Source organism: Barbus barbus (assembly GCF_936440315.1).
Source record: "Barbus barbus genome assembly, chromosome: 27".
In the NCBI taxonomy this organism is placed as follows: domain Eukaryota; kingdom Metazoa; phylum Chordata; class Actinopteri; order Cypriniformes; family Cyprinidae; genus Barbus; species Barbus barbus.
Genome location: NC_136755.1, coordinates 11534290 through 11551590, shown reverse-complemented (window position 1 = coordinate 11551590; position 17301 = coordinate 11534290). Strand labels below are relative to the sequence as shown.

Below are 17301 nucleotides of genomic sequence, written 5' to 3'. Positions count from 1 at the left end.
AAAACAGCTTGAGCTTTAAGAAATCTACATTTATCTAAATAAAACGTAGCCTACATATAATCAGACAACCTTTGTATGGCATAAAAACGCTAAAATTGTGATAATCAAAAGTATTACATTCTTTGGTAACTTCATACATTCTGTCTCAAAAGTAGTTCAATAAATTGCAGTTGTAGAAAATATTTCAATATCTTAATTACTGAATTCACTAATTCACCTAAATTAAAGCGGTTGCTAATTTTTACAATGTGTAAATACAATATAGCATACAATATAATGTTATTTGAGCTTGTACAGTATGGTATCCAATCATGACAATGATAATGAACAGATTCACATTTATGCTACTACTTAATTGAAACAAGATGATATGCAAATTCAAGTCAATTAAAAATGTATAATTTTCTGTAAATAACATGATTTGCAGACAAAGTATATGAGATCTCAAATATAAAAGGAGCAACATGTTTGCCATCAATTCACTAAAACAAAACAAGACCTTCAGTGTAGGCATGTGTATTGTAAAAAGATATTTGTCTGAAAATTAAGCTTTTTAGTCTGTTTATGGAATTATCTGAAATTCTTAGGCAAACAAACTAGAACCTGAAACCATAAAATATGACCTTTCACCTATTAAAAGGCTTTGAAAACACTTGCAGTGTTGAGTATGTTTATGTACCTTTGTGTAAGGGTTTGTTATGACAGCTTTGCCAGCTGTGAACCTCAGCATTGTTAATTTCTTCATTATGAATCAGAAGGAATACATTAACTGATGTTTGATGATGATCAAACTTTTCATAACAATTTACAGAACTACAATTTAAAATTGTACTGGTTCTGGTGGTATGGTTGTATAGTATAACGATATACTATTACAAAATATACTATAAATCTAAATGAACAACAATGACTTTGATATAATGACAAAGAAGAGGGGGAAGCATGTACCAGAAAGTACAAGCAGCGTATTAAAGCAATATAAACAGAGCCCACGTTGGCCCATACATGTTCAAAGGAGAGTGTTTCTGTAAAAGGAATTTCCTTCGAGAACATAATTATTTCACGAGTACATATGTCCCCGCCCACCGCCATCAGAATTCTAGACGCTGCGCTCATGAATATTAATTAGAGTGGGCGGGCGTTTCTTGGAAATCCTCCCCGAACGACCAGTCTTGAGCCAATCACGTAGCTCTCCACAAGTCTGTAGAATCGAGATTGAGGTCTCTGCAGAGTAAAAGAGGGCGTTTCTGAATTTGTGGGTGTTTTCAAACTGCTGGGAGTTTCTCAATCATACAAACAAAATGATCCCCCTTGCCTAACCCCATCCCTAAACCTACCATCACTATGACGTCAGCCAATCAGGACACATGGTCTAAAAACGCCCCGATCTGGTAACTCCCATTACTTTGCTGCAGAGACCTATACTTGGTAGAATCAGTCATTTAGGCCCCGCCCCGTGTTCTCTAACCGTTTCTCCAGCAGCGACCATTTCTTCCTGAGACAGACAGACAGCAGTACTCTCGTGTTCCGCTGAGCTGCCCTCGCCCAGGCATATGGCACATACAGCCCCTCTTCTTTCTTCTATTTGTGTCCCCACCACTCTTTAAAAATTCCGCCGAAAAAGAGAAGACGATTTTCCAAATCATTCAGGCCGTTATCTCACGTAAGTACAGCGTTTGTTGTTGTTTTTAGTCTTCATCCCGGAGAAATCCGCCGTTGCTGTAAGGAGCCGTTACACAACATGGCGGTTGGTTTTAGTCGCGCTAACTAGTTATACGGCCAACGGCAGTGCTCCGCGAAGGACAATGAGAAATAGATATCGAATTATGAGGATTAAACGCGTTTATTTATATAAATCATCAGTTGTCGGAGCATAGCGCGGGTTTAGTTGGCTAAACAGTTTAGTGAGCTGGTCAAACCCAGGCGCTTACGACATGTCCTATCAGGTTATTGAATGACGAGCGTGTTACACATTACATTTATAAACTGATTTACTGTCTTCTAATATCAGATTAGACATATATGTGGTAATAAAATATATCGTGCTAACACTAGTTAGGCCTAGGTGTGTTTAAAATATAGTTTTCCTAAGAAACATCTATTTTGGTAAAACATTAAGTTAACTCATATCAAAACACAAGGCACTTTCAACCTTATTATACTATAATAACTATAAATGTAAAGTTTGACATATGAAATAATAGCTGGGAAAATATATATTTTTAATTTAACACTTTAATGAACCTTTCGACAACATATAAAAATCTTTTTTTTTTCAAAAAGTTTGTATTTTTTTTTTTTTTATAATTATGTATTATATATAAATAACAGTTGTCACTCTGTAACTTTCAATAAAAAGTCTTTGTAAGGTGATTGAAAAATATAATAATGATAATGATATATAGTCCTCAAAAGCCTGTTCTCATATTTGATACTCACATTTTAACATGATTTTTCTAAAAGGTGATCAGTTGGCTTTAGTCCATTAATTGTCCATCTTATGACGTTACTAATAATATAAAAGTTACCATTTACTTGCTGAAAAAGTGTGAACTATCAATTAGATTAGATACAAGGCATGTAGTAGGTTGTGTGCAACAGGTTTTTCCAGTCAAAGTTTGAGGATGTTGATTATTTAGAGGCCTGAAAAAATAATGTGTCAAATAACATGCTACATTAGGCTTTATAGGTTTAAGGTGGTGTTCACATGAAGAAACAAACACCATGACCTCTGATAAATGTTCAACAAGTTACTTCATTTATTGACAACATGTGGGAAGATCCAGATAAGATGTTGTTTAATGTTAAAAAATGAGAACACCGAGTATCTGATCATCAGGTCCGTTTAGCTGGTCAAGTACAAAGTACAGCAGTCACTTGATAAAAACATTATAGCCTACAAATAAAGTGAATCTGAAAATATATAATGCATCTGTATTAAGAAAACTGGTTGTGTCTAAGTCGAGAGTTATTTTAGAAATGTTCTAATCTTGCCTTAGTACATTTGTGTTTTCTAAGTTTATTTTATCCATCAGCTGCTCTTGTAAATCAAATATTTATGCATACACCTGTTTTTGTGACTCCACAGGGCTCCCCACTCTCTCTGCGAGAGTATAAGCGCTACCCAGAAGGCCTAGGGGAGGCCCTCTACCGCGAGCAGTTTGACTTCAACGCTGAGCCGCCTTGGGATCCTAGTTGATAGCGGGAGAGGACCATCTCCCACGTTGTCCATGTGAGTCCATAAATATTAGACACACCCCTCTTGAAGTACCGTTGAGAGACAATTACATAATACGATTTATTTAATTACACATAAAATCTGTGTCTGCACTCATCCAACTGTTGTGGATTGTTTTTGGTTTACATAATCTTGGTGGCTTATATGTAACACCTTTGTCCCCCGTTCATGCTGCATAATTCCATTGGTAATACCATCAAATGCTTCATTGTGCTTCAAAGCCACAGGGATTTATCTTGATTGGGACTGAGTAAAAAAAAAAACCATAGCCTGTAGGTCACATTGTTGAAGCCAATGCGTTGTCGTCATCTCTAAAGATGGACTCGTGATGCCTTCTCTAGTTATGCGATTCATTTTCCCTGCCTCTTGTATTTATTAGCCTTATAGAAACCTAATTTAGATCAACAATAGCCTTACAATGACTTTGAACTTCCCGTTCAAATTTAGCTCATAAAATACACTGTTTTGAAATATGTGGGTTGGTTTTGTAGTTGTACACCTTGGTGTGAAGTTTTGTGTGAAAACGTAATGTTATTTGTATGTTATGCATGTTGTTGTAATGAAACTACTATATTTTGGTTTCCCCTGAACAGTTTGTTGCATACCCAGAATACCCCAGCGGCTCAGTAAACTCTCTATGATTGTCGGATTTGCGGAATACGGTTGAGATGAAAGGATTCGTTGATGCACCAAACTACTTCATTGAACTACTTGAGGGAGGAACGACCCTTGACAATGTCATTGACAACCATGTCTATGAGCAAAATATGGTTAGTTCAGAAAATCATTCTCCAAGTAAATGTCAGACTGTGTTATGAACATCTGTTTTAGTAAATAAATGGAACACAGCGGTGTTGTTTCTGTCTTTATCATTGATCTGATTTTGTTTGTCAGGCTGAAAAGAATGCATTTGTTGTGGCCGACCTTGGGGCCCTAATGCGACAGCATGTTCTGTGGAAGACCACTATGCCTCTTGTTCGACCCTTCTACCCAGTCAGCTGTAACAGCAGCCCTGTAGTCATTGAAGTCCTGTCTGCTCTTGGCGTTGGTTTTGTCTGTGCAAATAAGGTAACAATTTTTTTGATTCTTACCTGTACAGATATTAGAAAGATGTCAAAATGTATATTTTGAAGGCATACCAACTTATAGAAATGTACTTACTTCTTTCAGGCTGAAACCACATTGGTACTCAATCATGATGTCCCTCCTGAGAACATCATTCTGTCTGGAGTTTGCAAGCAGCTTTCACTCATTAAACACGCGGCCAAGACCGGCATTAACTATTTGGTGTGTGAAAATGAGGCAGAGCTTCGCAAAATTGCCCGTGCCCATCCTGATGCCAAGTAAGTCCTTAAAACGTATTTTATATATGTATAATATACATTAAAACAAAATGTATGTGTAGTTTATTTGTCATTCAAAAGTCAGTAAAAGTTTCAGTAACACTTTAGTTTAAGGGACCAATTCTCACTATTAACTAGTTACTTATATGCATGCATATTAGTTATTTATTATACTTATAAAGTACATATTAATGTCTTATTCTGCATGACCATATTTGAGATCCTTTAATCCTAACCCTACAAAATCCTAAACTTAACAACTACATTACTAGCTAGTAATAAGAAGCAAATTAGGAGTTTACTGAGGCAAAATCGTAGTTAATAGTTAGTTAGTAGTGAGAATAAGTCCCAAAACTAAAGTGTGACCACGTTTTCTTTAAGAAATTAATCCTTTTTTCCAGCAATTGATAATAAGAAATGTTTCAAATCAGCTTATTAGAATGATTTCTGAAGGATCATGTGACACTGAAGACTGGAATAAAGGCTGCTAAAAAATTCAGCTTTGCGTCACATTAATAAATTACATTTTAAAATAAATTAAAATATACAACATTTGTTTTAAAATGTTGTTTTACTGTATATTTTAAAAAAATATATATTGATACAGCCTTTGTGAGCATGATAGACTTATTTCAAAAACTTTTTTGGTCTTCATCTTTGAATGGTAAAATATATAGAATTTATTTTATATTGTAATATATTATTATTTATTTACAGTAAGTGTTTATATATTTATGTAATTCTTTCTGCACTGTTTTTATCTTAACAGGCTTTTGCTTCAAGTGTCTACTGATGCACAGGTTGAGGAAGCATGTGTGACCATTGGTTGCTCCCTAAAGAGCTGTAGACACCTTCTGGAAATGGCGAAGGAGCTGAGTGTGAATGTGGTTGGAGTCACGTAAGTCAACTAATTTTATCACCACTAATTTGCTGAGACTCACTTTGTCTTATTTAGAGTTTTTAAAATGTGGGACTTTTTCTGCAGGTTTCAGGTACCAGCATCATGCCGAGATCCCCAAGCATACACCCATGCACTGTCAGACGCCCGCTGCATCTTTGACATGGCGGTGAGTTGTAGTACGAATGTTATAAAATGATCATTTAATTTAGATTCATTAGTAAATTTCATGTATCTATTGTAGTGCTGAGTCTTCCTTACTTCTGCAGAAGGAACTAGGCTTTGACATGAAGATCCTGGATATTGGTGGAGGATTCAGTGGTTCTGAGTTTCAGTTGAAACAGGTATGGCAAGCATGCGTCTCATTTGTTTTCCTTTTTTGAATATCATCCACTTACTCAAAGCTTTTCTTTCATGTCTGTTTGATCAGGTCAATTCGATCATCAGACCCCTGCTGGAGGCCTATTTCCCCTCAGCGTCTGGAGTGAGCATCATCGCTGAACCGGGAAATTTCTTTGTGTTTTCCTCCTTCACTCTGGCTGTCAATGTTATTGGCAAAAAAGCAGTATACCGGGATCTCCATAGCAGCACTCATGGCGAGTCCCATCATATTTGAGATAAATATGGCATTAGATACATCAGCCTTATTTTCTCACTGTGTCTTTTGCACTTTCAGATGAGCTGACCCCAAACGATGCACCAGAATTTGTGTATTACATGAATGATGGTGTTTATGGATCTTTCATGGGGAAGTTGTTTGGAAATGTCATCACCACACCATCTGTCCACAAGGTAAATAACACACATGTACCTGCACACATGAACAATATTTCAAAAAGTTGCCTGAGATATCTAAATTCATTGTTTTGTTTCTCAGCTGTCGCTCACCCTAGATGAGCCCGTGTTTTCCAGCAGCCTGTGGGGTCCATCCTGTGACCCTCTGGACCAGGTGGTGGAGCACTGCCTGCTACCTAAGCTCGCTGTTGGGGACTGGCTCATTTTCAGCAACATGGGGTCCAGCGGTCAGGAGGGTCCGGCAACCCTCAGCGACACAGACCAACCACCTGTGTATTACACCATCTCCACAGATGACTGGTGATTTAAGATCACATTATATTTGACCTTTTGTGCTTGTCACGGACTGCTTTTGTCTTCCTTTTTTCATTTCACTCATTACAAAAAGTGATTGTGTAATATAAAAGGTTGTTGAAGTTCACCCCAGAATGAAAATTCTGTCATTAATAACTCACCCTCATGTCGTTCCAAACCCGTAAGACCTCCGTTCATCTTCAGAACACAAATTAAGATATTTTTGATGAATTCTGAGAGTGCTCTCTGACCCTCCATAGACAGCAATGTAATTACCACGATCAAGGTCCAGAAACGTTGCAAGGACATCGGTAAAATAATCCATGTGACATCAGGGGTTCTACCGTAATTTTAAGAAGCTGTGAGAACTTTTTGTGCGCAAAGAAAAAAAAAGATAACGACTTTATTCAACAATTCGTCGTCTCCACGTCATCCTAGCGCCTGCTGTTCTGTGTCAGCTGCACCACACGGATACGTTGTTTTTGTTCAGATCAAAGCGTAAACAATGTAGAAAACGTATCCGCGTGGCGCAGCATACGTTGTTTAGGTTCAGTGGATACTCTCCAAAATGGCGCCAGGGTGAGACAAATTGTTGAATGAAGTCATTGTTTTTATTTTCTTTGCGCACAAAAAGTAATCTCATAGCTTTGTAAAATTACGGTTGAACCCCTGATGTCAGTCACATGGATTATTTTAATGATGTCCTTTCTAGATGTCCTTTCTGGACCTTGATTGTGGTAATAAAATTGCTGTCTATAGCTGTGTCTCATTTATAAGGCTGCGTCCGCCAGAGGTCGAATCCTCTGTAGGATGCGTAACGTATAAGAAGTGTCCTCACCCTAGAATTAAACGAGACGGCCTTCGTAGGACGGGAGGAAAAGGAAACAGGAAGTATCACGTTGATCTGCCAACACATTTAGATCATCGTTGCACTCTCACACTACTTAAAATGAAGGAAAAGCAAGAGGATATTAAGAACAAAGTTTTTACTGGAGGCACTTTAAGTTAAGTTGGAAACACCGCCGCGCATGTGTGTACATCTGCCGGCGCTGGCATTTTTTCAAATTAATGACGGTTGTTTACGGCGACACAAACAATTGCGGGTTATTTGTAGCAGCGAAGGATACACCTGATGCATCCTCCATTCGAAGGTTGCATTCGGAGTGTCCTACTTGGTTTTCTGAAATGAGACAGCCTCGATGACGTATGCACCCTTCGAGTGAGACCTCCGGAGGACGCATCCTTCTAAATGAGACACAGCTTATGGGAGGGTCAGAGAGTTCTCAGAATTCATCAAAAATATCTTAATTTGTGTTCTGAAGATCAACGAAGGTCTTACAGGTTTGGAACGACATGAGGGTGAGTAATTAATAACAGAATTTTCATTTTTGGGTGAACTATCCCTTTAACTGTTTTCCAGTCATTTTGTATTCTGGATTCAATCTTTTGATCAGCTTCCATCTGGAACTGATTGGTCCTAGGCCTCATTGATATGAGCTTTTGAGTGAACATTGCCAAAATTATCAACACAAGTATTTTTTCACTCATATGCTCAGATCAAAACAAAGCCTCTGCTAATTGAAAGGAAACATGTTGACCGAAAGATGATAATATAGCATAATTGGGATTTGAAAGGATTTTCAGAACAGCACAAAAGTTAAAGTTAATATCATACTGTTTTTTTCTTTTCCTCTAGGTTTGAGATGCAAGAGGCTGGAATTTCTCTTGATGATGCCATGAAAAACCTCTCATTGGTCCAGTATGGCTTGTAAAAGAGCCAAGCTCCGTCCACTAACCACTGGGCATGTGAATAGCTTGCAGACTCAACATTCCAACAGTCAGGGGTGGAAAATTATATTTGTTTTGGTGGGGGAGAAAAAATGACTTGGTCAAAAACTAATTGATTGACATTGTTACCTCAGTTTCTCACAATTACAAAAGGCTCACTTTCCTTATCACTCAAAAAGAATGACAGAAAACCCATATGAAATAACATATGCAACAAAATGGAAAACTGTGGAGATGGCACCCAAATCTTGGGTTTCTTAATCAAACACCGTTTACATAAATGTTAAACTAATTTAATTTTATTATGTATACATATATAGATATAGATGACCTACTGACAGTCTTGTAAATTAATTGTCCGTACAACAAGATGCATTTGTCTCAAATCAGGATAGATTTTAGATTCTGCACAAATAGTCCTTGAACAAGCGAAAATTGGTTTAGCAATTCTGTCCTTGTTCTCACTTTTCATGGGTTTTATTGGAGTAGAGAGCTTCTCTTTGCTCATCATGCCAAATTATGGTTTCCTCATTACATGTGGTGCATCACGTGACAGTATTTCCAAAGGTTGATATATGTATCATAGTGCTCTATGGTTGAGTGTGCTGTAATTTGCAGTATCCCTTCAAAAGATTTTGAAAATTCTGCCAGGTTATCAGTTGAAGGTCAATATAAATTGGTTTCATGTTTTCTCTAACGGTATGCTTTATAAAACTAGAAAGACTGCCTGGTGTTATGAATCTGCTGACAATGTGCTTAGAGGTCACATTTACCTCAAGTAACACCTAAAAAACAAGTTTCACCACAATCGGTTTAAATGCTGCACTAGTTCTCAATCGAAAATTCATATGTTGTATATTTCAAATTCATGTGAAACCTCTTGTGTGTCTAGCATGGTGTCTAAGTTTGATTATAACAGCTCACTGTTTTATAAAATCACACCCCTTCGAAATGAAATATACCCTTTGTCTAAGTCCACTAATGGACCATTGCCTGTTTTTGACTGTAAAATTGTGCTTGTAAAAGTAATTAAAATATTAATTTAATACATTTCTGAGCAAATACGATTGAGTCGTTTTTTTGTCTCAAAGTGCTTTATGTAGACCCCTGAAAGCTTAGTTAATAAATTAAACTACAATACCCAAAGCAACACTGACATATATTTAAACTACAATACCCAAAGCAACACTGGCATATATTTTGAACCAGCTGAGGGTGGTTTTATATTTTAATAATTTTAGCTTAGGAAAGGGTTAATTTCTATAGCGCGTGTACAGTGGAGGAGGAGCTAGTCGCGTGCTGTAACACTGCTTCAGGAGCTAATTCTCAATGATAGACCGCAGAAGACGTAGAGAGATCACAGCTTCACTGCTGCTGACTAAAGACTATTAGTAATAACCATGAACTCCGGTATAAGCAACACTCCGACGAACATTATGGAATATGAGGTAATAATAAACCTATTCTACAGCACTTAAGTGCGAATTTGCGGCCTTCGAAAAAATGTTGAATCCGCATGCCTTGTTATTTGTGCGGCTGTGAGCTTTCATAATAAAGAGCCTAGCGCGTTAGCTAAAGTAACTGGAGTTAAACAAAACGATAAATAACATTTATGATAAAAAAAAAAAAAAAAACTCTAAAGTATTTTGTATAATAATGACAGTGTCAGTAAAAGGAGTGTTAAGTGTTGCGGATAGCGACAGCAATATTTGGATTAAAGATAAGTTGTAACATTAAGGTATGGATAAAGTGAATCAAAAACTGATTTTGATATTTATTTTCTGAGTTATATGTAAATAAAATTGAGGATTGTAGTGTTGTTTAAATCACATGTACATGAAAGCCGTCCATTTAAATGTTTCGTAAGCAGATTCGTCATCAGTTTGCCTCACAAATCAGCAAGTTGTTCCCCTCGCGCTCTCATAATGAGTGATGCAGGACGAAGACAATGGTGAATTAGTTACAACACATCGTTAAAAATCCGTATTCCTCTATTAACTGCTATGTTTCTCCTGCAGAATGGCCACAGCATTGAAGACGAACCCCTTCTCAGAGAAAACCCAAAGCGCTTTGTCATTTTCCCTATTCAGTATCCCGACATCTGGAAAATGTACAAACAAGCTCAGGCTTCATTCTGGACCGTTGAGGAGGTGAATATTATTTTTAGTAATTTATCAATTTAATATTAAGATGATAAATGTTGGCAACTCTGATGAAAATACTTGAATGTGTTGTAATAACTGTTGTACTTACAAAACAACTCCAACGTGCGGCCACCATGCCAGGGCAATTCAATTATTATATAAAGACCCGTTCAAAGAGAACTATAACTGTAAAGTTGTGATTGTTCTCATTGTATTGAACAGCGCAATTCATTCCACAGCCATTCCGATATCTTTTATTGATTTCAGAGCAGTTTGTTTTTAGCTGATAAACGCTGACAGCCAATCAGAATCGACCAGACAGAGCTTGCGACAGACAACATATAGTTATCACATAGCACATGCACGTCTGCAAGATATCTGTTAAAGATCATCTGGTGTGTACAGACGTCTTTAAGATGTCCGTTTTACATGCATTATAAATCATAAACATCTTAAAGAAATCTAAATTTACTCTTAAGATTTCTACTCTAAAAAAACATGTCTTGCAGATGTAAATAAATGCAGACGTCTCCATGGTGTACGTGAATGTATTTAATTTTTTATAAATTTATTTTAGTGTGTTTTAATTCAATACAACGAAAACGACGCAAAGAAGGATGTCACCTGATGGATATTTTTCCAGCTGATAAACAGTAAAACATTGACAGCCAATCAGAATCCACTCCACTTTAAATAGCATAAAGTTGCAGACAACAAAACTGCAGCATGCTTGCATTTATAATAAGCTTAATGTTATCGTACATTGGTGTGAACTGGCCTTAATGATAACTTTAAATATACAATTTTAATAATAGTTCTAATTCTGTGAGAATATGGAAGTCCACACGACAACTGTAACCATTAAGAAACAGAGGAACTATATTGTTGGAATTGCTTTCAGAATATTTTTTCCCAACTGATAAAAACATTGACAGCCAATTAGAATCCACCCAATTTTTTTATAAAGCAGACGACCTGCAGCAGATCTTGTGATAAACAGGTTATAGTCCATTGGTGTGGATGCTTATGTGTCGTTATTGTTCTTGGTGGAAACAGGTCTTTGTTCTAAACCTGTCCACGGAAGTAAGAAACCCACTTTTGAAATAACGTGGGTGAATTTTCAGTTTTGGTGAATTATACATTTAAGAAAATTGTATCAAAAATAGTATTTGTCCTTATCGCTGCTGAATATGAAAATGCTAAACATTTCAATGGTTTGTTTTAGGTGGATTTATCAAAGGACTTGGCTCACTGGGACAGCCTGAAGTCTGAAGAGAAACACTTCATATCCCATGTACTTGCTTTCTTTGCAGCAAGTGATGGGATAGTCAATGAGAACTTGGCAAGTGCATCTCCTTCTAACCTACATTAAGATTATGGAAGCCAATGTAAAATATCAGACTGAATAGATCAAGAAGATGTGTCCCTTCTAAACATCATGTCTTTACTTGTCACAGGTGCAGCGGTTCAGTCAAGAGGTACAGATCCCAGAAGCTCGCTCCTTCTACGGCTTTCAGATCCTCATAGAGAATGTGCACTCCGAAATGTACAGCATGCTTATCAACACCTACATAAGGGATCTAAAAGAGAGGTAAAAAGTGTATTTCTTTACTTTAACAAAGTCAGTTTCAGCTTTTAAAGTGCTTTTACACAGGTGACAGGTGCGAGATTCAGTTAAGCAGTTTATGATAACATTTTCCTTATGTGGTTTATGAGCAAACTTTGCAAGACATTTTTTTCTAACCACGAAAAAAGTCTTGTACACATAAGAGACAAAGTTAATGATTGCTCTACTTGTGAACATCTTTGATTAAAATTGTAATATATGTGTTATAAACAATCATAAATAGTGAAATTATGACATTAAACAAAACAACAATACAATAAACTATATATATATGAACATAAAGTATTGTTTTCTCTCTCTCTCTCTCTCTCTAAATCCAAACTTCTTCTTCTTAAAGGGACTATTTGTTTAATGCAGTTCACACCATGCCTTGTGTAAGGCGGAAAGCAGACTGGGCCTTGCAGTGGATCTCTGACACAAAATCAACTTTTGGTGTGTGGAAAAAATGCCCCCTAAAATGAGCATGCAATATTGATTATTACACTTGAGCAACAGCAGTGTATATATATATATTTATCTCTTTGGTTTTAGGAGAGCGATTAGTAGCATTTGCAGCAGTGGAAGGCATCTTCTTCTCTGGATCATTTGCTGCCATCTACTGGTTGAAGAAAAGAGGCCTGTTGCCCGGACTCACCTACTCCAATGAACTCATCAGCAGAGATGAGGTTAAATCTTTAAGATATTCAGATCATGTTTTGAAAAAGATTTGTTATCTGTGTCCATGATAAAAATATAGAGATAAGAAGTCCCAGTGAAAATCTAATCAAGGCTGTTATTGATTATTGGTTGTGCCATCTGAAACTTCACAGGGTCTGCACTGTAACTTCGCATGTCTAATATACAGCTACTTGGTGAAGAAACCGTCTGCTGACAGAGTGAAAGACATCATCACAAAATCTGTGTGCATTGAACACGTACGTACACTTTGCTGTACTCTAGTGTTGCAGAATATATTATTTCAGGCATGAGCGTAACTGCATTTGTTATTTGCTTGTTTTTCTGTAGGAGTTTCTCACAGAGGCCTTACCTGTCAATTTAATCGGGATGAACTGCTCTCTCATGAAGCAATACATTGAGTTTGTGGCTGACCGGCTGCTAACAGATCTAGGATTGCCCAGAGTCAGTATTTTATCAGGATTGTATTATGATTTTTGTCTTATAATCTTTATATTTATATAATAATGCTTTTTAAATTCTGTCTCAAAAGGTTTACAAGTCAGAAAACCCTTTCGACTTCATGGAGTCCATTTCATTGGAGGGAAAAACTAATTTCTTTGAGAAGCGAGTGGCTGAATACCAGCGACTTGGAGTGATGTCAAACGTGATGGACTGTGAATTCACTCTTGATGCAGATTTCTAACCATGAACTAGAAGAAATATTATTTATTTTTGGGACAGTTTCATTATGTTCTGCAGAGAAAAAAAGTCAGTCATTTGACTTTTTTACTTTTAAGTCCAAGAAGAAAGTAAACAATAAACTAGACTTTTTAGGTTTTGTTTTATTTTGGTTTCCTTTTTTCATTCAACAGGAGTAAAACTTTTAGAATTTCAAAGATGTTTTAGGTCTTTTTACATTTTACTTGATTACTGTACCTAAGCATTATTTTTGTGGATTTATTATTAATGCAACTGCAATTTAAACGGACTACTTGTACTTTTACTTGATTACATTTCAGAGGAAAAAACGGTACTATACTCCTTACAATTTTATATGAACTTTTATTACAGAAGTTCTTTTTTATTACATTTTTGCATTTTACTTTCTTTTATACAGTAATCAGGTAAGTTTTAGCTTCACTTATAACTTTCATCAGGGAAATGGCTGGCTTAATTTTTTTTTTAAGCCAGTTAAATTAATTAATTTTGTCCATTTTTATACAACCATTACCTGTCTGTGCAAAAATGAGATTCTAAATACTGTTAATATTTGGTGGCATGATCGCTTTGCATTTATTGAGTGTTACAAATCTCCAAAAATATTGGATAATGGAAAATAAATAAGTGGTATTATAATTATATACTGAGTAAGAATAGGAGCTGTCAATTAATTAATTTTGAATCTAAATAATTACATGATTTGCCTATTAATTAAAGTAATGAATCAAAATCACATACCAATATTTAAGAAAATAACCTGTAATGCCCCAAATAAACAATAAGAAAAGTTGAATTGTTGCAAACAATGTGTTGAATTGAAAGCACAAAATGTTACTTTAAAAGTCTGTATTGCTTGTTTTATTTCCATGTCATTCAACATTAACTTAACATGTACTTGTATTCTGTCTGGAATATGTTTCTGGCTTCTTCATCACATCTTGTTCGGAAGATGAAAAATGAAAATTCTGTTATTATTTACTGACCCTCATGTCATCCCAGACGTCTCTTTCTTCAGATGAACACAAATAAATATTTTAAGTCCATGTAATGCAAATATACAGGACCTCTTCAAAAACCACACGTGTAAACGAGAGTAAAATTTACAACAGTGTTTTTCTTACACGCCTATAATTTTGTTTAAGACGACATCGATTCATCAACTGGGGTTGTATGGCTTGCTGGTGTGTTCATTTTGTATAGTTTTTAAAAGCATCATCTTTGGATGTCCTGTACAGTTACATTACATGCAGAAAGATGGATTATTTTCCAAAAGTCTTTCTGAAGGGAATCTTTACGGCATATACATGTGGGATGGCATGAGAGTGTAAAGGATGGCGTATCTATTTAAGGGTTGTATTTTTGTGTTCTACTGTGCTGCATATAAGTTGATGTTTTGTCCATTGTGTTTTTTTGTTTTTCCCCCTTTACCAAACCTTTGTATCTATCTAAAACTTTGTAAGATAATTCAATACGATAAAACAAGAATATTCTCTCTTATTTTTAAGGTTACTTCGACTTTAATACTGGAGTATATTTTAAGTTGTACGTTTTGCTTTTAAAGTAAAATCTTCACTCAGTTTCTGTACTTTCACTCAAGTATAATTCTGAGTACTTTTACATCTCTGCAGTTAGCCTATAAGTTATAGGCTACAACGAATTTGTCTGGGTGCAACTCTGCAGACCTATTAACATAGACAGAAAGTATTCAGACCCCCTTCACTTTTTTTTCCCCCCAGTTTTGTTATGTTGCAGCCTGATACTACAATTGTTTAAATTCATTTCTGCCTGAATTCATGGTATTTATTGCATCTAAACAAGACATGTTCTACATCTTCCTTGGTTTGACATCTTATACATAATCCATTACTCTTCCCTATTATCTGTAATGTATCATTCAATCTAGTATGACCTATAGTCTCAGCCTTGAGTATACCACTTCTTCTCACCTGTTTGTCATATTTATCCTTTTTCCTCCTACTTTTGCTTGATTTATATGATAATGTTTAGCTTTAATCTCAGACTCCCATTATGGGAAGGGAAGTTGTGGCCTAATGGTTAGAGAGTTGGACTCGTAATCCAAAGGTTGCGGGTTCGAGTCTCGGGCCGGCAGGGATTGTATGTGGGGGGAGTGAATGTCCAGCGCTCTCTCCACCCTCAATACCACGACTGAGGTGCCCTTGAGCAAGGCACCGAACCCCCTACTGCTCCCCGGGCGCCGCAGCATAAATGGCTGCCCACTGCTCCGGGTGTGTGTTCACGGTGTGTGTGTTCACTGCTGTGTGTGTGTGTGCACGTTGGATGGGTTAAATGCAGAGCACGAATTCCGAGTATGGGTCACCATACTTGGCAGTATGTCACTTCACTTTATGCCATATTTGCATTATTTCACATTTGATCTTGGTTTTAATCTCTCCTTTTCCCATTGAAGTATTAATTTCTACTTCAAGTTCAAGTTGAGCTTTATTGTCATTCTGCTACATGTGTGGACATATAGTGGAACGAAATGTCGTGTCTCGCAGGACCACGGTGCTACAAACTAGTTAAACATAAGATAAACATACAACAATGCAAGTATAAGAGAGAAAAAAAGAGCATCTGACTATACATATACTATAACTACTATACCTAGTTGCCTAGACATACACAAACTGAGACTATACAAGAACTTTACATATATACTGTACATGAAATTGTGCAAAAAGATAAAAATAAAAATGGTATATATTTCATACATGCTCTTCTTCCAGTGATTCTTATCGGCTTTTTCATTACCTTTGATGCCAATATGTGCTGGAACCCAACAAAACTCAACTTCTATTCTAAATTTCTATTATTTAATAGCAAATGTCTAGTTTCAATTATTAAATCTTCTATAACTGAAATATTACTTTCTGAACTTTGTAAGGCTGCCATTGAGTCTGTACATATGACTGATTTAATTGGTTTATTTTCTTCTATCTATCGTAATGCTGTAATTATCCCAGACATCTCAACTGTAAAAACAGGTTATTTAATCTAACACAATTTAGTTGTTAAATTCTGGAATATACATTCGCCACAATGACCATTTTTGTTTTTGACCCACCTGTAAATATTTTAAGATATCCGTAATATAATGAAGACAAATATATTTGACTATATTTTGCAAAACTTTGATCATCTTGGTATCCTCTTTTCTCTTTTAATAATTCTGTATTGATGACTGGAAAAGGGAGCATCCAGGGAGGAACTTCACGTAAAGCTTCTTCAGGGCTAAACTCAAATTCTTTAATTCCAAATTGTTCTGATATTATTTATATTCCAACCAATGATATTCCCAACATTCATTTAATACTGATGTAGCTGGATTGCTATTGCTGCTTATTAGTCTAACGCAATATGTTAATGACAATTTAATGAATCTTAGTTTTAGTGGGGCTTCTTCTGATTCTACTAATAACTCGTTGGTGTTGTTCTCATGGCTCCTATTGCAATACTTAATGCACTATATTGGATTATGTTGAGTTTTTGAAATCTAGATTTGCATACTGTATTATATACAATACTTCCATAATCAATATTTGCTCTTATCAAAGCATTCATTAAAGACTTGTCTATCCTGATATGTATTGTCAGCTGTGAGGTCTTTTTATAGAGAGGGGTGTGCCTTTCCAAATCATGGACTTTCATTCGCTCGCCACCAGAGGTCACTCTTCCATCACATTGTCTTTCACACCACACAGACTGTTATACATTACCCTGGACTGCATTTCCCATCATCCATTGCACTGACACACACACAGCTGATTGCACTAATC

At 36.2% G+C, this 17301-nt stretch overlaps 2 protein-coding genes across 2 annotated transcripts; both read left to right on the top strand.

The window, feature by feature from the left end:
• Nucleotides 1–1290: 1290 nt before the first annotated feature.
• Nucleotides 1291–9406, top strand: LOC306847306 (antizyme inhibitor 1-like). Its single transcript, XM_079381183.1, has 12 exons — nucleotides 1291–1663; nucleotides 3089–3232; nucleotides 3832–4008; nucleotides 4133–4306; nucleotides 4409–4581; nucleotides 5351–5479; nucleotides 5567–5648; nucleotides 5749–5823; nucleotides 5910–6075; nucleotides 6156–6271; nucleotides 6357–6574; nucleotides 8265–9406. The coding sequence occupies exons 3-12, from the start codon at nucleotides 3907–3909 to the stop codon at nucleotides 8338–8340; spliced, it is 1311 nt and encodes a 436-aa protein (XP_079237309.1). The 5' UTR covers nucleotides 1291–1663; nucleotides 3089–3232; nucleotides 3832–3906; the 3' UTR covers nucleotides 8341–9406.
• A 173-nt stretch (nucleotides 9407–9579) lies between these two features.
• LOC306846786 (ribonucleoside-diphosphate reductase subunit M2 B-like) lies at nucleotides 9580–16235 on the top strand. Its single transcript, XM_079380398.1, has 9 exons — nucleotides 9580–9804; nucleotides 10375–10506; nucleotides 11726–11842; nucleotides 11958–12091; nucleotides 12465–12559; nucleotides 12659–12792; nucleotides 12937–13041; nucleotides 13133–13246; nucleotides 13335–16235. The coding sequence occupies exons 1-9, from the start codon at nucleotides 9757–9759 to the stop codon at nucleotides 13485–13487; spliced, it is 1032 nt and encodes a 343-aa protein (XP_079236524.1). The 5' UTR covers nucleotides 9580–9756; the 3' UTR covers nucleotides 13488–16235.
• Nucleotides 16236–17301: the final 1066 nt, after the last annotated feature.